We start from the raw sequence: 26,773 nt of genomic DNA, 5'->3' as shown, positions 1-26,773 counted from the left end.
TCGGGCACTCTATGGCAACCATCACCGACCGTTTTTGGCGTCCATCTTTGGCACACGGAAGAGAGCAAACCTCCTACACTGTGGAATGCTCCAAGTGACGGATTCCCCGGGTGCAAAAAATGGGACGAAAAAAAAAGTGAAAACCTCCACAGGAAGCGCAATGTTGGGAGGCAAAAGAAAAATTGATGCTCCGGTGGAGGATTTGCAATTCACACGAGCAGGCGTGACGTTCTTGATTGCGGTACGACGGTAAAACGTGGCGCAAAAATCATGCTTTAGGTCATTATGTGAAACAAACATATTTTCAGCTTTACTGAATGTAGAAGGACAAGGAAGCACAAAATGGCAAGCTTAGCAAAACAATGTAAGAAAGGTTTTTTGTGTGTAATTCATTTTTTCTCGCTCGTTCACATACAAACGCACAACGAACAATCGTGTTTCACTGAGTATGAAGCACAATACCCAACAAACGAAGCATATAAAACATCAACTCTCAACAATAGCTCCGGGACTTAGACAAAAAAGCATAAGCTAAAGAAAAAGCAAAGTTGAAAGCATTCGAATGTATGGAAAATAAGCCTAGACGAAGGTAAAAAAGCCATAAAAAACATGGCCACTTGAAAGAAGGATGAAAAAATGAAATATCAGCAGTAGAAGCTGGATAAAAACGAAAGAAGCTTCTTAAGGCTGAAATTAAAACGAAATAAAACGTTGAATTTGATTTGCGTACCAACGTAGTGTTTCGTAAGCACAAATGCCTTTCACCTTTTTTGATGTTTTGTTTTTTTTTCATTCTTACCTTTCTTTTCCCTTTCTTGCATCGTTTCGTGACCATCGTTTGTTTTTCCTCGGTATGGTCACCGCCGTGACCATGGTCGCGAATAACTTTCCACTAAAATCTAATAAATTATACAAATTAATTCCAACCAGCGGGGGAAAAAAAACCTCAACTCCCATGTCGGTGAATGTTGGCCGGGGTCAAAATCCACTCGTGCAAATACGCTGACGCAATGGAAACACGTGCCACAAGACGCCCTTGGTGCTGATGGGCCGAGAAGAAAGCAAAGTAAAAAAAAAAGAAAAACAATTGATGTTCGTAGGCGAGAGCTGTCCATGGGGAGTGCGCAATATTATAGCAATAATCTTTCATACATATTTTCGTTTTTGTTTTCTGTTTTTGGTTTCCCCTTTTTGTGCCAAAATCATTACAAGCTCATTTGCCTGTAAATGGTTTGGGCCATTTTTCTTTCGCGCCGTATGGACCGAGGACTTTAATTTATTCCAATCACTGCTGTTGGATAACCTTGAACCTTAGACTGGCAAGAATTTGTGAAGCCGTAAGAAGATGATGAAAAGTTTTATGTTTGGTTGTGTGTACATGTGTTGGTTTAATGCAGCCCTTGTTCTTCACATAACTGCAGTAAGAAATGCAAGGAATAATGTTTAAAAACAATTCAAATGATTCGTAGTTTTCCCAGAATGTCTATGATCCATGTAAGATGCCTTAATATTTCGAATAATTCAGATTATAATGATTACTTAGAATTGTCTAGGAGTAGTCAATATTTGACAATAATAATACAATCTTTATTTATCCATACGGCCGTCCTACCTGACTAAAAAAAACACAATCTTTATTTGCGAATTATTTTTAAATATTGATTTTGTTTATGCTGAATATTATTATATAATCATGATTGATTATATAATTATATAATCTAAATTCTAAAGACAAGAACATGAAAAGTATCAATCTTCTAGTTAAAACCATAAAAAATGAATAATCAAGCATTGAAATCTTTCAAACTTCATTCGCACACAGTTGTTTTTTTCTATCGGAGAATAAAGATTGCTTTATGACAGGATAAACCATAATTTTGTCATAATTTTGTTATTCCTCTATAAAAGTCATCAATTTGCTTGAGAATTAAAAAAAACTGTGTTACTTTGTTGTTTATGAGTATTACAAGCACGTTTTTTATGGAGGAATGCTGCCAATCAAAACCTTGAAAACATTTGTACGAACATTGAAACATTGCAATAACAAAAAAAGAACGAAAGGAAAAAGCGAAAACCCCAATATGAAAAACAACGAGTTTGCTTGTGCCCTTAATTGACTTCACCAATGTTGTCCTCGATTTATGCAACGCAAGACGATGTGTCCGTGCCAGTTGGCTATCGGTTTGAAAGCAGAAAACAAGTAAAACGAACACATCTAGCGGAACTTTTCGCTGCCTAAAGAAGAGAAAAAACCATTTCTTGCTTATGTTTGTTGCTTAGCTGTTGGCTCGAAACATTTCTGCTTCCACTTTTCATCCATCACCGCCTTTACCGACCGGTCCACCGATTTGGTGTCGTGTTAGGAGTCTTGCTACATTTAATAAAGCGTTCATGATTATTTATGAGTGGTCAGATTGTATCCGCCAGTAATTAGGTTTTGGTTGTTCTTTTACCATCTCTGTTCACCGCTTCATCAATTTGGCGTGAAGCTTTTGCACAGTCGCAAAATCCCGCCTAACATGGGCCTCCGTACTGTGATGGCCCAAAAAAACTGGACAAACGGATCTGTCCTGCTTGTCCGGTACATTATGAGCAGTGCTGCAGGATTCGTGATATTATTTTCGTCCCCTTTTTTTCCACCAGCCGGGGGACGCGTTGCGTTTCATTTCACTGTATTCAATTACTTCGTCTTTTGGTTCGTTCTTCGTAGTGTAATATGACAATTTACTTGTGTCCCGGCTCCTAGTCTCCATTTGTATGAGATTCACGCGATGTAATTGGAGCGAAAAGAAGGGAAAAACATTTCCCAATAAGCTTCCACTGGTGTTTGCATGCATGCAGTAAGAGAATAAACTACAACAAGCCATTCTGATCAGCTTCTGCACGGAAAAAGCGAAGACATGTTTTGCTGGTGAGGATCATTGCAGCGTTAGTTCTCCGCATCAGCTACTACATAAATCTTCGGTCACAAATTCAGTGGCTGGCTTTTTCGGGGTGGTAGCACGGTAAAAATTACAACGGATCACGCCAGAAACGTGATTCGAATGATTTTATCCATTTCGGCAAGTCCAACCCAACTAGCGATGAGTTTTGCTTTCTTTGTGATGGTGGTGAATCCGCTACCATATGCTTTCGAGCATAAATTTGGCGCAATGTGCTCACGTTTCACTGTGCTACCCCGTGCGTCTTTTATTTTGTTTTCGTCTGCTTGGTAGCAATTAAAACTTTCACTTTTAGCTCGTTTGCTCACTGTTAGGCGTGTACGTCGTGTGATTATGATGTCTGAAATGTTTATTCCAATTTTTGTTTTGCTCCTTTCTCTCTTTGCAGTTGATCAACCGCATTGATTCCGATAGACTGTCAGCAATCAACCAAACTACGGCAACATCATCGTACTGTGAATTGTAGGATGAAAAAAGGGACACACACAAAAAATGCACTTTTTCACACGACTGTCGACATCCGTTAAGTGTCACAGAACTAAGCAGTTAGTGTGAATGGCAAACACAAACAAAAAAAAGGATGCAAAACAACAGGAGCCATCGACAGCTGCTAACGACATGAACGATAGCACACTTCTGTCCCGTGATGACAGCAACTATTACGCTCACCGTCCCGCATAGATGCCACGGACTGTAGGCGATTTAAACCCCGGAACAAAAGTGCATTCTTCACCCCTTCGACCACACCCTTCTTGACAGCCTCGTTCGTAACGACTCGTTTTGAATGTGGAAAAGCATTCTCCATTTTTACGGAACTTGCCGCTTCGTACGCTAATTGGGTACCATTGAAAGGAGGTGAAATATACGCATGCAATTTCAGGAACGTAACGAACTGTTCGTTAAACTACGCACGCACACAAACGCAACGCGATTGAAAGGAATTGATTTGATATGCACCAACAGCGTTGGTCAATTTGTGTGAATAACTTTTTTTTTAATCGGAATACTGAGGGAAAATGTGTCAATGATGAATCTGCAGGGTTATGGCAGGTCATCGTTTTGTTAGAATTGTAATAGGAAAATAAAGAAGTGATGTAGTTTACTACTATGAACATTGGGGTTTTTTCACGTTTGTTCCTCATATTTGGATTTTGAAAAGAAAAATGGGGAGCTTATTTCTATTGTCCCTTCAATTACTAACAGTAGTTTTATAGTAAAATAGCACGTTGGCTGGAAACGGTTTTTCTAACTATTGGCTACATAGAATGCGGATAATAGAGAAAGGAATGTGTGAAAAGTGTGGAGTATCGGAAATGGGGAAACGCTGAGATACTCCGCTGAGTTTTAAGAGTCAGAGGGTAAAATATGGAAAGGGTTTTCGATGATGCATTAAGGAAGGAATGCAGGAGATGGAAATACATATTTGAAGATAAGGAAGGAAAGAGAGAAGCAAATTAGTTTAATAGTCGAAAGCCTAAAAGGAGTGGAAGCATTCTAGAATATGATTTAGGAGTTTGTACTGATTCGTTTAAAAATAACGATTTTTTATGTATCTTAATTAGCTATCAAAGTAGAAGCTTTAATTAGAAGAAATTTTTATTTTTAAAATAAAGTTTAACTAAGATTTTCTAGTTGAACTTTAAAGCTATTAAACCAACAACCTTTTTTAAAATAAACATTAAAAATATGAAGATGGCTAAGAACTTCCATTTTAACATTACTTGCTTTACACTGTCATAGAGCAAACGAGTCCCTGTTTGTACGCTGTATGTCCAACTGCGAATATTTTCGCTTCCACATCTCACTAGAGAGAAAATTCCCGTTAAAGGGATTTGTTTTCTTTTCCAGCGCCACATATCATCGCGTAGTGAGAAAACCGTATTCTCGTTGTATGTACTTTCCAAGAAGCACATACACAAACCTAAACAATAGTGCACTTTGCGTATGTGTGTCGTCCCGTGCGTAAAACTTTGACCGCGTCAAACGGAAGGTTTGCAAATTGAACGAAGATGGTCTCGAAAGGGCAACCGATTGCCAATGGCCGCAAGGTTCGTCAGTCAGTGCACCGTGACGGGCCACGTTCGTTCGTTAGTGTTCGGTGTGCGTGAAGATCACCCGTTGAAGATCGTGTGCTGCACTCCGACCGGGTAGTGTGCAATCATCCATTGTGCGTGTAACGAGCGTGTGCGTGTGTTTTGCTGTATGCTGGGAGTTGTCGCGCGATTTTCTTTGCGTGCGGGAGTGTTAGTTGCGGGTCGGGTGTGTGTAATCGTGTGTGTCGCGTGTGTGTTGGAAAAAAAGGTGAAAAGTGAGTGAGATCGTTGGAGTGGTTTGTTGGAAGGTGCTTATCGTGCCCTGTTGTACGGGCGCTAACAAAGCTAACGCGGTGTCGGTGCACAGTGCGGTGTGTGGTAAAGGTGTGCAAGGTTGTTGCTACGATGGAATTGCGGCATAATTTTACCACGTTCGTTCGGCTCATGCTGTTGCTGATGGTTGGCGGTGGCAAATGGGTGCACGTGAAAAGCGAAGGATTCAAAGCAGGTAGGAAATACTCATGGATTAAGGTTTACACGAAAGGAGTTGTGATTGTGTTTAGTATGTTAACGGTTTTTCCTTTAATGAAACTTGTTTAATAGCAAATTAAAACTGCCATGAAAATTTACAACTTTGAAATTACAGTTATTAAGCCAAATTATTGGAATTATTATGGATAATACGATTTTAGTTCTGCTGACGGTGTGGTGGATAACGACTCTGAAAAACAAATATTTTAAAGAACATAATGTGCCAAGACTTACATTATCCTCCTTATTTATCAATCCTAGTTTTTTTTAAAACAACTTTATTGAACGAAATTTTCGAAGTTGATTTACTACTACAGCTACAAAAGGTACTTATGCGTTCACTTATGATGATCGTCCTAGCGCACTCTGTCAGACACTTAACGTTTACTAAAAGTTTGTTTAAAGAGACGGAATTGTTACATATCTGTTAATTTAATTTATTTTCTTCATTCATTCACATGAAACACGGCACTCGAGTTAGAATAGTGCAAATCGCGAAGTATTTTTGCGTGATTTGTTGTTGCCATCCATCAGGGTTTGCCTAACATTTTTGGCCAGTAAAGATCATCCAACATTGATTGAATGATGAATAACGGAATCATACAATACGATCAAACGATATTGACAAAAAAAGAATAAAAATAATTATAATTGTGTGCCCTAGGTGTTATACAAAAAAAATATCTTAACTTATCAACTAGCTTAAACATAAGTACAATTAATGTTGAAGGTCGCAAAGGGGCGGGTGAGCAAAGGGAACGGAATTTTGGAGCCAAGATAATAAAAGATTCGCTATGCCTCTTTCTCTGTTTTTCACTTGTTGGCAAGCCATTTTTGACTAACCATACTTTTTTTTACCACCAAGCCGTCTAGTGCCAAAAATGTATTTTTTTTAATATTACGAACGAATAAATCACTCTTTTTTACTAGAAGCGCGGGATTTTGACATAATTAATCTATGAGAAATTATGGCACGATTAAATTTAAAAATATATAAAATTTGAGAGTAGCGTAAAGCTCACTTGGCCAAATTGTTTTAGTTATAGATTTACTGATTTTGAAGAAGCTTTACGTCCCGATTAGCAGCTCGTTGTTTTACGAAAAAAATCGTGTGAATAATGATCTTGTGCGTTTCCTAAGCAATTATTACTTTTCTATAGTATTTTCCTAAGCATTTCTATGTTTCTATATTCCAAGCATTTTCCTACATTTTGAATGAAACCTTATTTATTTAAACACTTTTTACACAATGTAGGTACGCTTATGTACCATTATTATTGCTGTACTCATTTAAGTCCAATTTTTGCATTTTGTCATGTGTTATTCAACGCTCTGTTACGCAATGTTACTAGCAAAGTAAAAGCTTCCTCAACTTCCTCATAACAATGCTTCCAGCAGTAGTGAGGCGTAATAGTAAAACGTTGATTTATAAATTTATGTCAATGTTGCATTTTGCACTCGACCCAACTATGAATATTTCATCGTCACAAGCAGTTGTGCGAAATGGAAGCAAATTTGCAACCAGAGCTACAATTTGCCTAATGGGAAGTCATTTGTTGGCCATTTTTCTTGTGCCTCCTCTTCCTTGCTCACCCCTATTTCGGAGCATACCGAGAAGGGTGCCAACAATCGTTATTGCTGATTTACCGTTCAGGTCCGGGGGAAAGCAGTGCAGATGCGTGAGCCATTGATAGATTGGCTAACAAAATATACAAACTGTGCGATTGTTCGCTGGACGGACGAACGGGAACTGGAATCGAACTTTTTGGTCCCTTTCATTGACCATTTTTCCTCATTTCAAGCGATGTCTTCCTTTCCTTTGACTGGATTGGATTTTCGTCTCACAGCTCCTGAGCACGTCGTAATAAAGCCGTTATGAATATTAAAATCCGGCAAAATCCGATGACACCATAAACTGAGCAGCGAAAGAAACGAATGAATATAACAAATCTTTTCAAAACTGTTCGGATTTCACCCAGTTCAAGGGTGATTGTTTGCCTTTCAGTCAATGGAAAGGAAAAAATGGAATGAAAAATAAATGGAAAAGAAAAGAAAAAACAACTAAAAGCATCGATTGGATCTGGATGTTCCACTGACGGAGGATTTATTTTTCTTTCCAAATTTTCTCTTCCATTTGCACCCAACGGACGCGTCCCTTCAACCCGCAACCAATGCAAACAAGCTCGGAATTCGATAAACAAAACTTTTGCGCGTCACCCTTCACCTCCACAACGACACCCTCCACTCCCTTCACTTTCTCTTACTCCATGTGCTCCGTGCGGCCAAACGCCAAAAGGGCATGAATATCGTTATTTTCACGACGCGAAAATCCCTTTCTCGGACAGCGAACTTTCCATTCCTGTGTCGGGTCGATAATTGATTTCGATAAGCGAAATGGATATTTCTTGGCGAGCCTCGGCCGATTGCTGATATTGACATTTGCGCTTTGGTGGTCCGGGTGGCGTGTGCTAAGAGGTGTTGGACGGCTAGCTGACGATGATGACGCGCCGACGTTGATGGTTTGTGAAACGGGGGTCCCTCCGTTTTGTGGGGCTTTTCGTTTTTGGCGTCGGTGTGACGTAGGAAGGAAACCATAAGACGAAACCACACAACCAACGTGCTTTTGATGAAGCTGTTTGGTTGAGCAAATTGGGCATCGGACTACCCATTTTGGGTAGGTTTTCTTTTTGTTGTTGTTTTTCTTTGTTATTGTTTATTCAAGCTTCAAAATAAGAGGCAAAATGAAGGGAGAAAGCAAAATACAACCTGCCGATGGAGGCGCCTGGTCGTTCAGCTATATTTCTCCCATGACGGCATTTTTTGTGTGTTTTGTTTACGAGTAAGGGATTTGGTGCATGGAAGATCGTCTAAGCTTTATTGGTTTGTGTTTTTCTTACACCCTGTACCTGATGCTCATTCTATACCATGCCCAACGGTTACGCACACACTCACACACCAAGGTATGTTCGATTGCACTACCATCATACGGACTTCGTCTAATGCATTTCCACCTTTGAGCTGAATGGTTTGTTTCGTCCGAATAAATAACAGCAGATCAAAGAATACACTTTGGGCACACTTTACACATTTGTTGGTAGCTGATTTTTTTTTTCTTCTTCTTCCTGCTGTTGTCGCACTTTGGCTATACCACATTTTGGCTTCAAAGCCGAACAGTGATGGTTCTCGTCCGCAAAATCAAGCATTTTCCCATGAAAACTGTTCGGTTTTATGGCTGCAGGATGATTCATACTAAGTTTCTGTGCAATCTGTTTTGTCTGTTTGGTTTTTGCCACCCCAGGGGAATAGCTTGTTGTTGTCGAAACGGTTTTATCGGCATCGGAAGCGTTGCGGTGAGGCTATTTATCTTATCGTCTTGGAATTTTGGAATAGATTTTGTGCCTCTAACGGACCACTCTCTAGAGTAGCGTTGGAATTGGTTTTTTATCCTGTGGAAAGGGCGAAAAAAGCTCCTGAGGTCCTGATCTGCCATTCCGTGGTGAATCCAGGTTTCGTATCCCGTTCGATGAAGTGAGTACATTGCTCGGAGCGTTTTTGATGAACTGTTTGCTTGTATCGCGTCCATGTGGCATTCCAGAGCGTACGTTTTTACCTAACTCACGGTAGATATGACGTTCGTTTGGTCAAACGAATGTACGTACGGGATTAGAATTTTCGCTGAAAAGTTGTTGACTCGATGCTACGGTATGTAACGTTATACAATATTTGACCATCATGGCTACATTTGGACAGAGGTGCTGAAGCTAAAGAAGTTTATTTTTAACTAACTTAATTAAATTAAACATAATAGAAAAAATGAACCTTCTCCTTAAACGTTAAATAAACTATTTTATTTTTTTTTTATTGAGTATTATGGCCCCTCGCCTTATTATCAGCCTTATAAAGCAGAGTAATGTACAACTTTCGCAATTTCCTGATTGTATTTTGCATTATCCCATGATTACTCGATTGTGGATGTATGTTTTGTTGTGGTTTAAGTTGTTGGTTTTACTGTTTTTGGATGTTAGAGATGATCTATTTCGTTATGTCTTTCATCTTTCTAGTTATATTGCTGTATTGTACTTTTTGGTACTGAATGAATGTTTTTCATGAGATGGAATATTTTGCTGTAGTCTCCATAGAAGATTGCACATTTAGTAATCAATTTTAGGATTTTCAAGATAATCATTCAAAGGGAAGCAAATTCATCGTTAAACAAAATTATGGAAGATTTCTTAAGGGTTTTTTTGTTCTTTCTCAGAGCCTTGATTAGTATATTCTGACACGAGAAAAACATGAAAAACAAAAAAAATCCATATATTTGTAATGAATATATTTAGATCCAGTACATGTCAAGTAGGGGCGGCCCGGTGGTGCATGTGATAAACGGCGCCAGTCCACACGGCCGGACCGGGTTCAAATCCCATCCGGACCGTCTCCCCGTAGCAAGGACTGACTATCCGGCTACGTGGTTAAAATAAGTCTAGTAAACCAGAAATGGCCGGCGTGACCTGTAATGTAAGGTCGTTAAGCCAAGAAGAAGAAGAAGGCATGTCAAGTAGGATCTTGGAATGTTTTATTTATGAGAAAATTGTAGACGGCCAAATTAGCTTCAAAATGATTTTCTTAATTTTTAACTACAATTTTATAAAAAGCGTAAAATACTTATTTAAAGCTGCGAGAAAATTGTAAAATTAGTTTTGTGATATTTTTAATCAAGCTGATGATAAAACTATTCTCGTAAACCAATTCTTGAAACATAAATTGCACAATGACCACAAATATCTATTCATTAAACATTTTCTATGAAGAAAATGGTAGAAAATTTAATACAAAAACAAAATCATAAGCGATAATTTGTCCAGTTTAGCACTTCGATGGTCTCCAACGTGTGAAACAATCCATCTTACTTGAGTAAAACTTTTCTCTGGTACCGTTTTTTTGTTTTTGTTTCGAACCAAGTCTACACCTTTCATAGCTGGCCTGCCTGTGTCTGGCCAGGACATTAGATCACGTTCGGTGCGAGTGGATACTTGAGCCCACTTTCTGTCTGAAACAGTACACGTACGGTACGGACGGCAATATTCATTCACTTATCCCATTCCCGAACGGTTCGGTGCCACTGTTGGGTGTGAAAATCTAGGAAACCGTACTACTGCATCGGCTGGCGGCTACCGATGCAATGTGAACCGTGAACAAAACGGGTACAGGCTTACTGGTTGTCTCACGCCAACAAGCCAGAAGATAAGAGGGGGCTGGGGGGGGGGGGGGGGGCAAGGAAAAACTCCCCTAAAGCTGAACAAGTCATGCACTTAGGGTCAATGTCACTTTATTGCCATCATAAACACGTCCTTGTTCGACGAGTGTACACCAAGGAATGGTGGCGCATTTAAGGCGTTCCCGTGCACTGGGTGCGATGAAATAAGCTTTCAATTAAGTAAACCCGACAGTAGATGAAGCTTATTATCGGTGGTAAGTTGCACTCCTTTTCTACGGTACCGTCTACGGTCGGGTGGGGTAAAATACCTTTTTCTTCACATTTTTTGACGAGACACACGATGGAATGTGGTTGTGTGCATAAGAAAGCACACAACTTCACCAGTTAAGTACATCATGTACAACACACAGTCGTACTGTTGTTGCCCTTCATAGCTACGGGTGTAGGTGAAACTACGTGTTTCAAAGCGGCTGAAACACCGAATATGGACAGAAAACACTGTTGACTCATCGCGTTATACATGAATCACGAAGTCAGTTGATCGGCCAGGGAGTCAGGGATGCCTTTCGCGCTGCGTTATCATACTCAACCAAGCGACGGTGTTTTATCGATGGAGGTCCCCTGCTTTATTTTTTTGTTTCAACACTCAACTTTTTCCCCCCGAAACCGGGTAAGAGGCTTTCTTGGGGTGGTCGTTTCAAGATAAACATTTTATAGACCATCGTACCATGGCACATGTAAAAATTCGGTGACATAGGGACGTGAGTTTTTTTTTGTTCTTGTGATCGTACACACGCCCATGCACATGTCTTCGAATGGGCACTTGAGTCGCATAAAAAAGTTTGCTAGTCGTGTAAGCGTATTACATGCAGAGAGCTATAAAGCAACAACAACAACAAAAAAATACGTATCCCAAACGTAAAAAACAACCATGTCTAAGATGACGAAAGCAGCGGACAGCAAGGTGATGAAAGGCAACACTCGAACCAAGGGTGTAAGCAGAAAAAAATGGCTCTCATAAGCAATGTTTATGTATCGCTGGTCCTGTCTTCTATCTTCACCCTACGGCCAACAGAGTTCCTTTGATGTGAGTCCGTATCCTTTGCTCCGTGGCCTGAAGGATTTATCCTTCTCCTTCCACCAAAACCAGAACCAGGTCCTTCCAGTCAAACGGTACCAACGTTGGACTAGCGTTTTGTTGCTTTTACTTTCGGTGACCCTTGTCGGAAGGAAGGATCCACGTTACGATGGCACTGGGCACACTTTCCCTTAGGGTACCACCGAACTCGAAACACTCGGCATGGTGCGCTTCTTAAGCCATTTTGGCCCCCTTCACACACGGATGTCCTTCATATGTGAAGCATTTTTTATGTATTTATTTCAACTGCTTATTTCAACGGCTAACCATGTAGGAGAGTTCCCACTTTTTCTTTCCCTTCCTGTCGTATTTTTTTTTTTTTGGGGCCAAAACGCTTGCTTTGCTGTATGAATTTTTCACACGTATTCATGCACGTGACATTTGACGTTCGGAACGGGGCTCGTTGTCTAGGTTTGGGCCAACACTCAGACAAGAGCAAACAAAAAACCATGCAGTGGAAGAATACGGACAGGCGAAAGATTAATATCGAATTTGTTATACATTTATGAGCGCTGGGCGCTTATTGAAAAGCGATAATATTCACATAAACTTTCCGATAGCAGCAGCAGCTGTGACGCTTCCGATAACAAATGTTACTAATGGGTTTAGCGTTTGATGCGGACCGACCATGGAAGGCGCATCGGGAAATGTTGCTCTAATGCTTGACCAGCTATGGACCGAGCTTATGTATGTTATTACATGACACTCTTACCGTATTATTTATTGTGATGAGTTAGCTTCACAACTTGTTTGCTTTCACTGCTGTAAACATACTGATAATGATGCGACGGGTTAGATCAAGGGTTTGAATTATGTATTCCTTTTGTTTGATGTTCGATGGAGTTTACACAACTGTTGAACCATTTAGCTTGTATAGCAATAGAAATTATATTTCCAATTATTGCATCAAATTTTTCCGAACAAGATTGCAAAGTTTATAACAACTGATTTTTTATAAGGTATTGTAAAGGTTGGACGAAGTAAATAATTTAAAAAATGGATGTTTTCAACTTTGAGATAAACCCCAAAAAAATTGTACAGTTAAAAATGGAAGGCAAATTGTGGTATTTATTGTAGCAGTGAATGCAGACCTACGACCTAAAATAAGAACAAACTTAAAATTCATTTGCAAAATAAAAATATTATACAAATTTTACAGATGTCGTGAAAACAAAACATCCTAAACTTAGCATTCATACAAATGTTAAATGTTAAATTAAAGAATATATTATTTAATGAATTTAATTTAAAGGTACAATATCAGGCTTCAAGTAAAAATAGTTTTTTTTAAGTTGTTGATGTATCACTAGAACCATTAACAAACAATACCGTGAAATATATAGAATTTCTTAACCGACGAAGCAGTTGGATGACAACGTACATCTATGGCTAAAATCCTTTAATTAAATTTAAGATAGAAAAGCCTTGTATCAAAGTATTTTTGAACAAGCTTATAGTGAACGTTTGTTAAACTGTGATGAACAAGATATTTGGTATCAAACTCAAAATAAACCCAAAATTAAGCAATTCCTCTAACTGATTACAGAACTCCACAATATGACTGCAAATTTCCACAGAAACTCCTCAAAATTTCAGTAACGATTGTATATTTGCAAGGCTCTCGCATATGATTGCAAAACCCTGCAATATATTTAAATATTTAAAAAAAATATCAAATTTATTTCATAATATTTAGCGTTGCACCAAATTTGATTTGTTCGTGAGTGAAATATCAAAATAATCATGAATGATGATGTTGTTTTTCCAAAAATATCAAGCTCGAGTTTTGAAGTATATTGATTTAAACTTCGAAGCATCTGTTTACTTGGTTCGCAAGTGCTATTGATTTGCAGCAGGATATTCAAATATATTTGATTTGGTGTTATTCTTGCAAACTGTTATTATAAATGCGTAGTGCCAAATAAACCCGTCCATTTCTCATCCAACTTTCGCTCGACATAAAAGTACAAAGAAAACGAAACAGCTAGTATTGATTTTCTACCTTCCCTTACCAATACACACCATGTACAAATTCGGCCCAAAAACCCGTAATTCTTCGTACTCTATTTGTACCACCTTTTACCTGAACTCACCAATCACACATACTCCAAACTTCCCAAGAGAAATAGATCCACCCAACACTGGCATCTAGGGACAGCTTTTAGGGTCCGGCGCGGTTGATGCCGTAGAATAATTTATTCGAACACACTGTCGGGTCGGCGCGGCCGCTTCCGTTCACAACAGCGCGACTCCCTTGCTAAAGCCTGATCGATGATTGAACCTTCGCTAAAGAGGGAAGGAGAAAGTCCCCTAAGGAAGAGAGTTGGTGGAAAACACCAGCGGTGTACAAGTGTACGCATATTTTCCTACGCTTTATCCGCACTCAGGTGGAAATTGAAAGCAAACAGCGTTTTTCCACTCTAGCAGAAGGCTGCTCCGGGTCTCCGGTGGCTAAATGTTGATCCAACCGGCAAATGCCCGTGTGGGGAAAGACGAGAAAATTTCAAACCGTCGGCGTGGGGTGCTTTACGGATGGAGGGAATCCAGTGTCTGCGCCTCTGAAATCCCATTTGCACTCACGCGCACTCACTTCCGTCGTGTGCTTCAACATCGACAACCATAGCTCAGACACAATTTCCGGGATCAGCCTTTTTGACACGCTTTTCCAAAATTAGAACTTTGAGCGCGACTGCGGTTCGGTAGAATTTTCCACCCGATATCATTGTATAGAGAAGCGATAGAGAGAGAGTGAAAGAGAGAGAGAGAGAGATAGAGAACTGAACCGCTCAATATCCTGTTTCTGGTGACGACCTTTTTCCTTTCCATTTCTTTTTTCTTTCTTTCATGGTGACAAATTCCTCAACCTTCAAGGGAAAAGTTGCAAGCAATGAACCTCAATCAAACTACGTTGATTTTGGGATTATCATGCACCAAAAAAAGCCGCGTGAAAAAAAATTATATGGTACGACGAATTAAATGTACGATTCAATTATACCATCAGCGTTATCGTTACCACTTCATTTCGTGGAGAGAACAGCGTTCCTTGAACGTAATTCGATATAAATTAAATGCAGCGAACAATTCGATTCACAAAGGCTACCAACAATGGAAGCCGTCAAATTTAAATTAAGAGAATCGCTTTCCTAAATTGCTTGAATATTTAAGAATTGCATTCCTTTGAATCATTGATGCCATATAAATTCTTCTTCGAGTGGGTACTGTTAATGTATTCTGTTTATGTTTCAAATTCACAAACGTATTAATGTAAGGATGTGAATAAATCAATACGCATTGAAAAGATGTACACCGAATTTACCGAAAATCATGTAGTTGTTTCCTTTACGTCTAAGCATAAAATCTTGCGAATATAAAGTCAATTTATTTTACGAAATATACACGATGAAAGCAGGTAAATAAATTTCATATTAAAAAAATATATTATCTAACTGTTCATAGTGCTTTTTTCATACGTTTTAGCCAATTTATTTAACCAATTTAAATATCCTTAAAAAGTAAAAATCCTGGAAATATTAACTTTAATTTTACATTTAATAAAATTATTGGTCTTCATTCCGCAATTTAGTAAAACCAGAAAAAGCTCGTTTTAAAAGGAAACATTGTTTTCTTTTTGTTTTGTCAAAAAAAATCTTTTTTATTTTGAATGTTTCTACAATGTATTTCGTTTGAATTGAATAGGCTCATTTTTTCTGTCTGATGTAAGACTTCAATATGTTTATTCATATTTTCCAGTTATTTTTCATTTGAATTGATTTTAGAAGCAACGGTAGACATGGTAGGCATGGAAGAATGTCCTAAAGCGCCTGATTCTCAAGTATTTTTTTTTCATAAGTTCTCCCTGTTTTCATGATCACACAATTTATTGAAGACAAACAGATATTTCTACATGGTAATATATTTATTCGAACTTGTTAAAACTATGTTTACTTTTGCGTATTAAGCAAAGCGTCTGACGTTTGTTTGTTAAATAAATTAAATAAGCAGTATTTATGTTCACCTAACTTAAAATGGGATATTAAGATATTTTTTTTTTGTGATCAAAATCAAGTATATTCATATATACTCAGCGCGTTTTAGTAATATTATTAAGATTCATCTGACAAATGTAGGCTAAATTGAATAGACGAGAATGTTCTGGTACTAGAACTTAAAAAAATCATATCCAAACCAGCATCATTGTCTTCGTCAATACTGCTCAATACGCTTTGAATGCGATGATGCGATCTTCAACAGCACACATGTCGAAAGGAAACCACCCGCCACAATGCGCTCATTAGCGAACATTACTATTCATATCGTGCTTCATGTAGGCGATGATATTTTCTCACCCACGAGCAGTACGTAGCGAACAAATCCGGATGCAATCACATTAGTGTTTATTCATTGCTTCCGCCATAAGCGCAGATTAAACATCCGTCCGAGGCAATGGGTCAGAATAAATTAGGCAAAACTATCCTTTCGCTAACCTGTCAGCCCGAGAGACACTTCCTTCAGAAGAACAGTACCCGGCACAGGTGAAATCTTTTTCTTTCATAACGGTCACATAACACTTGCACGATGCTCACGGGACGCGTTTGTGCGATAATTTATTTAAATATGCGCTTAACGCCACACACGTCAGCACGGTTTTAGTCTTGAGCAAATCTTACCGTGCGCACCGGCGTACAGAAATGTCAAATGCTTCGCTGAGGTATGGTAACTCACTGAGCTGATAAAACCTTAAACAATCACTGTGCTCTGGCTGGGGGGAAAGGTTTTGAAGTAGGACAAGCGCCATGACAACCGCAACGCTACGTCAGTCTGTGGTTATATAATTATTTACTCACTCCCAGCACGAGCCTCCTTCACAGGTCCTTCACACGGGAATCACACGCACACTCACGAAGCATCAAAGTGCGGTTTATCACAGACAAACATGGCGTGGCTTTGCCGCGAGTGTTTGACGGCAGCTGGTGCTAAATTGAAGCTCATTATTTTCATTCACTTCAAGAAGCATTCTAATTTCCCAACCGTGCAGCAACAACCACCGGCCGGAAAAGCGACCGGATTTCCACAATCACAGGCACAGTTCACGGTTCACAACCGGGTCTAAAGAAGGGATGTTCGTGAGCTCCAACGCGCTATACTCACATTCTCCTGCCGCACAAGCATCCCGACCTTGTGCTGACAAATGACGGTTGGAGTTTCTGTTCTTACTGCGGCAGTAGTACCCATGCCACCTTTCGTGGCAACCTCGTCCCACACTCTCGAAAGCTGTTTGATCTGAATAGTTTCACTTGGGCTGGTGCCTGCAACAGAGCGAGACCCTGCAAGAAAAGGCGTAAGTAGGTGCATAATGAAACAGTACCATGGCAAGAGAGCGACCCTAAAGATTTTCACATGACGTCGCACTAAGCCGTGCGAGAGAAAATCTCGTGCTTGAAAAAGGGCTCGCTGCGTGAAACAAATCGATACACAGCCCCGACACAACGGGTCGGAAGTGTTGTGTTGGTTAATATTTAATTTCTAATACATTTAAAATTCCACTAAAACTGCAACGATGCTCCGAACGTTTATTGCTCATCGTGCCAGGTCGTAAGAAGTGCCGTAACAGAGCTGCTTTGTCTTAGCAGGAAGGGGTGCAAGCAAAAAACAAAAAAACTTCAGGAAAAGCTCCGTCTCCTTTTCGGCAGGCTGGCGGAACTTTATGCCGGTGATGTTTGGTGTCGGAACTTGCCAAATAACTCCGGTGAATGACGATCATGATGAAGATGTACGACGGGATGACCTGAACGGAATCATCGGGGTACGGTGCATGAGGTGAATGGGTGGGTTCTCCCTCGAGATGGAGAAAGAACCCAACGAAATCCGGTAGACGTTCCCAACAAACTAAAAGGCTCGTCCCAGTGAAAATGCAAACCTTACCCGTAACAGAACCCCCGATCCCCGATCAAGCCAAAAGAACAGCAAACGTACACATTCGCATCACCCGAAAGATGGGAAAGTCTTTAACAATTCAACGAACATCGTATCTTCATTATCAGCCTGTCCTGGTCCGGTAACACTTCTCCTCCCACGCTTCCGCTATCTTCGACTCTGGCAGGAGATGGCCGTCGGCAAGGATACCAAAGATGAAGCCTACCTTGCACATCGCAACGCAACGGGAGGAAACTAACGTGAGGAGCTGAAAATAAATCAAAAACTTTTGATACACTACACTTTTCACCAACTAGTGATGGCGATGAGGCACGACGAGGCACGTTGGTGATGATGGATTGGTGGAAACGAAGCAGTGGAAGCAGTTGTCTGTGAGCAAGTTTGGCTTAATCTCGTCGTAAGATTTTTGGCTAAAGATTTGAGCAGGTTTTTCCCGGCCCCCGTTGCCAAAGGTATATCTGCCAAAGGATGCTGATGGTTTTTGAAGGATGAAGTCTTGTTATACACTTCGGTGGAATGTTGATCGTGGGCCGAAAGGATTGGGGATGGAAATGTGTTCACGTATTTGCTCACTCTCCACGGATGTCGGACGTAGGACGTAGCGGCTTTTTGGGGCGGAATAGTTTTCCCAAGTGCAAAACCCAAACCCAAAAACTTTTGGCATTTAGGCAGCGAAACTTGGGAACTTTTTTTTCGGGACGTTTGCGCGCAGTTAGGCAGAATTGGTGCATGTGATGGGCTGAAATGGGCATAAACACGGCATTTTGTGATCATCCATCAAAGATGAATCGCACAAATTGGATCGTTTCGGGTTTTTTGGGGTCTGTACTTTAGTGTGAAGTTAATAACTTAGCACAATAATGTTTATCGCACTGCCAGCAACGTTTCGAAGAAACTTATCGTCTTTTGGTTTTCAATTAATTCACCTTTAGAATACGAAATAGTTTGCTTTAACAAATAACGTTTGCAAGGAACAACATTTACATAATTATTCAGATAACTTTTTCAAGTATTTTTGTTTTTTTTACGAGACAACTCACATTGCTTTTGTCATGATAGGGAGTTAAGAAGATTTTTATCCTTTTCTGATTTTTATGATAAATTGCATATCATAAATTTTGCATGAACACTGAAAAAAGCTTTGTAGCCATCTACCGGGAAACCAATCGCGCTGAAACAACGATACGAACAATTGTCAACAGAAACGACTAATTCCAGGAATCTGTGAAGAAGAGGAGTTCGATGGAAATAACAATTCTCATGCATAAGATTCGTTTTTTTAAATCCCTTGTTGAATCTCTGAATAAACAATGTATAAACAATGTGCCATCCTATTCTCGAGATACGCGGATTCCTCCGGAAGGCATTATCCTCGCCATTCAGGTAAAGACTGTATTCTCTTTAGTTAGTGAGGATACTTTTGTTGAGACCCAAGCTAGACTATTTGCAAACAACGACTAACAATTAATTATTAAACATTAAGCATGTAAATTATGAATATTTAAATAGTAGAGGTAAGTTTTATTACGCTTGACACAAAGCAATGTTGTTCCCGTAGTTATCTGTTGGCTAATAGTGTGTGAAAGTTTGCACAACTCCTTCTTTGGTATGGGCGATGGTGTAACTTTGTCAATTTCAATAATCTACACCAATAATGGCTGCGTAACGATCTATGGGTGGAAAATAGTTTTCAAACTAACTAACAAAGTTTGTGGTTGACAAACAATTATTCCTTGCTATACTCAGAATTGAATACGATGGTAGAATCGACATCGAATGTAGAATAAATTGAAGAATCGATTGTTGAATCGACATCAAAAGCGTTGAAAGTATTTTGTAACTCCTTAAGTATTAGCTTAAGTAACTCCAAGTTATAAAAGCACTCAACTAATCCGTTATTAGGTTTTAAAGTAGCTTCTTGAGATAGATTTATGTACTCTCAGTTACATGTAACCAGAAACATTCTATTCAAACACTGCAAAGAGTTTTGTAACTTTTAATAATAAAATTCGAAGAATTTGTCAGAAGGTGGGATTTTAATTTACGCGTTTAGAAAATAGAGAACAAATACAAATCAAAAACATTCTCTATCAGAATTTTGTTTACATCATTTATTATAATACAACTATAATAATTTTTTTATGGGGCGGACCGGTGGTGCATGTGAAAAACGGCGCCCGTCCACACGGCAGGGACCGGGTTCAAATCCCATCCGGACCGTCCCCCCGTAGCAAGGACTGACTATCCTGCTACGTGGTAAAATAAGTCTTGATACGGCCTGGCCGTTCTAACCGAGCAAAAAAAAAAAAAATAATAATTTTTTTATCATATTTTTCTTTCAATTGCCTTGATCAAAATTTTAATCTTGATTGCCTTGATATATTTGCATTCTTATTGCAAATTTACAGATTAATGAAAACTGCTCTTACTTTCAATTCAGGAAAACAAAAGCTTTATTTCATCATCAAGTACTGTTTGTTTGATAAAAATCACTGCAATTTCTCGACCCTCATCCTCCATACACTGTTGCTCATTGGTTTCCATCCTCTAAAAACAGCCTGAAATCTATTTTCAATAACACATTTCCAGGATATCTGTTGGAAGAAGAAAAAAAACGGTCATCGTGATATAAAATTGTACCATTCGCGAGTTGAACCTTGAACTTGATAATAAAAAAGCGCCATGTGCTCTCACAGTGTCGTACGGTAAAGTGTGTCACCTAGTGTTACCGCCATTCACTGGCAGGTGTGGCAGGTGTGCAATGGTTTCTACTCTTTATCGTGTCTTCGTGCCACGTTACAGTGTTGTACGACTTGTTTTTTAAAGCATTACGCTTAAGGGTTGTTTCGCGAACTTTTCGGTTTCCGTTTTACGTGAAATGGGAACTTTTTCCGAATCGCTGAAAACTCGAAAGGAAAACATTTGCCCCAAAAAACAGAACAGATACGCCAAAGTGTGTCCCCCTGGTGAAGCGTACTGCTTCGAACATTTTCACCATGCAATGTTAATGGTGTGGCAGCTACTGTTCGCTTCCAGTTGTACTATTTCCACTGGTTTGGAAACACACCTTTCCCACCAAAAACCGATCGACTTCCGATTGTGGAGTGTGAAAACGAGAAACAAACCACATCAACCCCGCTTAGTGGATTAGTTTTTCCCCGTTTCTGCAGGATCTGTGGCTATGGTGGTGTAGATCCGGATCCGTTTTTAGCTTACCTAAATCCCTTCCAGCAGCCGCTACAATCCGTCCGTGTTACGAAAGCACAAGCTGACCGATACCATGTGCACCGTGCTGAAGTATCCGCAAGGGTTGCAAATGTTCCCAGCCACACGGTTCTACCCAGAACTAAAGATAACCCGAACCGACACCACAGTTCCGTGTGTAACACGGGCGAAAAGTGCATCGGGCAATAAAAAAGTGGTCCCTCATGTGGGATAAATTTATCTCCGGTGTTGCTCCCTAGACGATGTGCTAGAACGGAAGCAGATTGAACAAAGGATGGTAAACCCGGGAAAGAAGAGAAAAAAAATGAATGGTTCCGATTTTTCCAACCTGATAGCTCTCCGGTGGGCGTTGGAATAACTTCGGCAAACTTGCAGTCGACAAGGACAGTGGAATGACCCATTATCTGTCGCCTTTCTTTATAGGCAGTGTGGAACTATTTTTATCGGCCGACACATACAGCTGCTACTGCAGCACGGATCAATGGAACGGGCAACGTTGCCCGGAATAGGATAAGGAACAACAACAAAAAAAGATTCCAACTCCATGCGAGAACCCGGAGACCGATTAGCCCGCACTGGTGGACATTTCCTTTTTTCCCCCCGTGTACATTTTCACACTCAGCTTTAGCAAACCGAACAAACCGGGTGGCCTCGAAAACCCGGAAGGTCGTTTGTAATTACAGCAAAACCGGGTCGACGTTTAGAGATTTAGAACCTTCATGATGCTCGGTTCTCGGGGTGAAAGCAAAGGGATGGCTCCGATGTATCAACAGGGTAGAAATCGGCGAATTGGGGTTGGTGAAAAGGTCACACAAATTACACTCCGACCGCTGGCCCAGATTGTTAGCACCGAGGGAAGATTCTGTTCCGGTGTGGAAAAGATTTGTCACGTAGCTCATATAAAATAATTAACTTTTTTACGACCGCAACGACCGCTGAATGAGGTCCGCCTGTCGGAGAGCTATGGTGAAGCGCCGGTTGCTCTTATTGTTAGTGCGACATCCGGTCGACCGCTGACAGATGGTGAGAATGCGCCGCAATAGAGCTACCGCCTTATGCCTCTCGCACCCACCCCACACTCACTCTATCTAATCCGATCCGGACATCCGCAACGAACTCTGTCCCGTGTAGGTAGGTCATCCGGCATGCTCAACATATGATAAACGTACACGGAATGGTACAACCCCAATTAGGGGTAAATTATACAAGCCATCCTATCGGGCTTTGGCAGTGTGCCTTCAGTTCTTTTACCACGTGCCTTGGCAGAAGATCACACAAGTCGCATTTTCGAAACACTTTCTTAAGTGGCTTCCTGCTGCTTTGCATACGTGGTAGTTGTACATCATTCCGAACACATGTTGACTGGTGGCGCAGCATGAATATTTAAATCCATATAATGGGAAAATCATATAGAAACTTAAAGACGCTTTGCCCTTGGTTGCGTTGGTTAGAACATCTGAAAAATAATCTCTTGCAGAAATATTAGTTTTCAAATGTAATGTAATTTGCATAACTTTAGGCTGTTTTTCTTTTTAATTTCCAATATGACGACTCATTGCCTTCGTTAAGCTTTTCATCTGAAAGGGAATAAAAAAGAAATATTAAATTAACGGGGACTTAACTTTTAAGTTAAGCATAATTCGTGAACTATATTAAAACTCAAAATTACCACATAAAACACAGTTCGAGTTTCTCGATTCTCGTACCGGTTTAAAAATTGAATTTAAACACGCTAAAACCACTTGCTCGACAAATTATTGAATGTTGCCAACACGCATTTTACGATTGTTGCTTCAACGTCTATGATGCTCGTTTTCAAACAATACTCACCTCAGTACAGTTCGCGTGCCTTCGCTACCAACCGTATGATCAACAATCGCCTTTTTATAGCTTCTCCTTCACAACCTTCCATCAATGAATTGCGCTGGGAGAAAATTGCAGCAATTATCGCATTAATGAACGACGAGTCTATACACCCCCATGTGGCCATGTTCAGCCAAGGTGGAATAATGTATAGAAGCAGCAAAAAACACCCCATCCAGGACCTTTGCTTTGCTTCTTTTTTTTTCAACAGTACTGTACAAACGTGGTAGCTGTTGTTGGAAGGATGGGAAGAAGAGCAAAGTAGCAATGACGTTCGACCTTGCCAACTGGCCTTGATTAGTTCCCCTACAGGAGCTAGTCGGAGCAACTTATAGTCTCGGTGTACGAACGAAGTACACAAACAAAAGGCACCCATTCGTCCGTTCGTACGGGAGTGAAATAGTGAAATCATTTCGAAAGCACACCTGACCCTTAGGCCATCAAGGAAAAGCTTCGGATGGGCTGGAAGTCAAGGCTTTCTAGGAAGAGGAGCAGCAGCAGCAGCAACAAAAAAAAACCTCTATCGCTGGAATCCGATGGAAAAAAACTTCCTACTAGCAGACACACATCCATTACCAGATATTTCGATCCGATACGGTGTTGTTCGATGCTTGCCTCACCATCAACACTGATAGGACGCTGGAGAGGCTTTTGCACAAATGAAAAACAAGCACCACACCTCGTATGCTGCCTACCGTTGGCGTATCGATCGTGACTCGTTACCACTTATACGTTGAGAGAAGTTTTTTTACGTCCCTTGCTCCAAGCATCAGTTTCTAGTTGAACTCAATCTGTTCGAAGCATTCCGAATGTTGAGGGTTGTGAACGAGAATGATGAGCTTCCGTTTTTTTTCTGCATTCTTCTCCTTGCTCTGTTCGACGGAAAACGGATTGAGTTGATTGAGTTCAAAGATCGATCGTCCCAAAGAAGATTTAAACGAAGAAAGGAACACGCAGCAACAAAAAAAAACAATCAACACTCAACGGACGATGTTGCTGGTGCGCTGCGTTCGGTTCCGGTAGTAGTGGCAAGATCTACGTCCAGAAGTGCTTTTATTTTTATTTTTTGCTATCTTGTCAGCATACCAACCCAGCGCCCAAAGTAGCCCAAAAGCATCTCACCAAAAAGGATGTGTTTGAAAGCTTGGCACCTGAATGGGGGGGATGGCAGCACACACAAGAAAAAAAAAACATAGGCAGCAATACGAAACGACTGACAAGAACGCAACACACGGCTTTCAGCTTCGTATCAAATGGTTCCTGCGGCACTGTTCTTGTTTCACACTCCGTTGTGTTCGCTGGTGGCAATTAGAAACACTTATTTTCCACTCCGTTACCTTCTCTTCCTTTTCCCAACTCGGAACTTCACACAACCCAATAAACCCCAACCAGTGGAAAACATAGTGCACTGGCAATTTGCTGCAGTTTTGCACCCGAACTGGGCCACGGTGCGACCAGAACAAAGTTCTTTGCAGTAAAAGTTGCACCGCTAACCGTTTCTGACATGCAATAAATTATCGCAACCTCGAGTAAGTTAGCTTTTCTTGGGGTTGTTCCGGGGGATGGTTTGTTCGTCCCGCGTGGGAAGAAAGGCGCTGCTGTTGCTGCTGCTGCCGGTGGGACTTCTTAGAGCGTTCACCATTTTTTCCGAACCCTACCGGGATTTTGTCTGTAACCGTTTCACGATTGGGGTATTGGGTTCCCAAAGAAACACACTCCATGCTTACAAAAAACCACCAACAAAGGAAGCAAACGGAAAGAGGCGCCAGCACTTCACATACAATCCAGTTGGCAACATATTGTCGAAGGCCACTCGTGGCGTCCGTGGATGGAGAAAAAGGGAAAAGAGCGATTGCAATTATGTTGCTACACTTTTCTTTTCCACGCGTCCAGCGCACAAGCGCTACTGTGAGCAATTATAGTTTATATTAATAATGGCTTTGCACTGTACTTCCCTTCGCTTTTTTTCGCCTGCGATGCAATCCAAAGTCCGTCTTCATAAATGTGGTGGATTTTAAGTATTAACTCACAAGTACAAGTGGCCGGAATGGTAGCAAATAAATACACAAAACTCACACACCCACAGATGTAGGGGAAGCCATATCGTTCTTGCCGCTCTGTTCCCTGTTTCACTGCCATCTTTAATGGTGAACGAACGCTGCTGTTGGTTAGTTTCTTCACTTAAAGTAACTACTTTCAGCTGTTGCACCTTGCCTTGCGGTAGAGGGAGGGTTGAGTTTGTGGGATGAAAAGTTGGTGCAATTAAGTTTTAATGCTGTGTGCGGTTGTGCGAAGGTGTTGCTGGATGGGTGGATTGATAAGAATGAAATAACACCAACTTGACCAAACAAACTTTCCAAAGCTTTACTTCACAATATGGTGCAAATGTAAAGTATGTTATTGTGTTTTTACTGCTAAGGTTTCGCCATTGTTCAATGCTTGTTTCCATTGTGCAATTTGAGCGTTTTCTCGTAACAAATGTAGTATAATTTGTGGTAGCGTTCAGTCTACGTGAAAGCGAAAAATAATTCATTTATTTATTTTCCATTACGACGGCGAATAAACGTTAATTATATTATTCGATTTATGTTATTATAACGAAACTATAATACAATTTTTGAACGACTAATAATATAAGATAAAGTTTTAAAATGTACTCTTTAATTGCATAGCTTCTGGCGATTTGTTATGAGGTTTGCATACCTTTCTACTACTTTCCCTTAAGATGTGTTGCACCGCTTCCTCGCAGATAAAAGCCGAGCCCACTTGTCGCTGTCATATTAGAGTCTTCCTAATGACTTAAATCGGTAATAACTAGAGCAAAAGGAATTACCTTCAGTGTCTAATTAGTATGCCATTTTAAAACAACACGTAACTCTTCATACCGTGCTAAGTGTCAAAGGTGAACGTGTAATAGTGACACCCCAAACTGAATGTTGACTGGATGACACTTACCGTGTTAAAAAACTCATTAGTTTGCTAGTTGATATTTTCTTACCTTGGGTAGAAAACATTTTCCTTATTAATTGTGACTCTTATTCAATGACTGGAAAGTGTTTAAATACTTACTACAGAAAGAATATATCCCTAAGGACTTAAAGGATATTGGGAAAAATGTTTCCCTATCCCATTTTTGTCTAATCGATAAGTTTGAGTGTGATATTTCAATTACAGTTATTCCACGACTCAGTGGATTAGACTAACCTGAAGAATGTGTAATGCACCTTTGCACAAGTAATCGTCCTGCCCGGAGTCGTCAGCACTGGGCACGTGATTATGAAACACGCACACACCATCAGCGCTTGCCGGGTAGTTGAAGAACTGTTGGAAGATCTTCAGAAGGCTCCATTAACTACCATGACTTCCAGCGCCATTCGTCAATTTGCAACGTCAAATCGGCTAACAAGACCCAACCGGTATGATGTGTTTCAGTGTGTGTGCAGAATGAAAAAAAACGCAACAACAAATCAACAGCTAGAAGAGCTAGAAACTAAGCCGCGTACAAAGAGTGAGCCAACTTTTCCACGCTTCCACGCGGCCATTGGATTGTTAGCACTTTTAAATCAGCAGTCACGAAACGTACCACCCGTTCCCAGTTTGCTCCCGGTTCTGCGGTTGAAGCGCTTTTCGCGTGCTGTTACGGTTTCGCACAACCTGGGAAAGCAACAAAAAAAAAGGTGAAACTTTATCCCCCACAACGAAAAACAGGAGCCTATCGACGGGTGATTCCGATTCCGACACTTTCAAGCACTTCGGTGGGAGGGGAGAAGCAAATAAACAATAACCGTTCTATATTGCCGGGCACTTTAGCTTCACTTACCCTACGTGAATGGTAGACTTCAGCCTTTCGAAGGAAAGTCGGTAGGTGGAAAATCGTTTCAATCCTCTTCAA

At 40.4% G+C, this 26,773-nt stretch overlaps 1 protein-coding gene across 6 annotated transcripts in view; it reads left to right on the top strand.

Moving 5' to 3' along the window:
- Positions 1–26,773, top strand: part of LOC125765409 (hemicentin-1) — a 211,656-nt gene that overhangs the window by 9,957 nt on the left and 174,926 nt on the right. For 2 of the 6 annotated variants that reach the window (XM_049430479.1, XM_049430484.1), the window contains exon 2: positions 3,331–5,483. In XM_049430479.1, the coding sequence (XP_049286436.1) occupies positions 5,381–5,483 (103 nt within the window). In that variant the 5' untranslated portion in view covers positions 3,331–5,380. Of the gene's footprint in view, positions 1–1,745; positions 5,484–26,773 lie in introns of those variants that run through there. The other 4 variants (XM_049430483.1, XM_049430481.1, XM_049430482.1 and 1 more) reach the window with 3 other exon arrangements.

Source organism: Anopheles funestus, chromosome 2RL (assembly GCF_943734845.2).
Source record: "Anopheles funestus chromosome 2RL, idAnoFuneDA-416_04, whole genome shotgun sequence".
In the NCBI taxonomy this organism is placed as follows: Eukaryota; Metazoa; Arthropoda; class Insecta; order Diptera; family Culicidae; genus Anopheles; species Anopheles funestus.
This window is presented reverse-complemented; position numbering and strand designations above follow the sequence as displayed.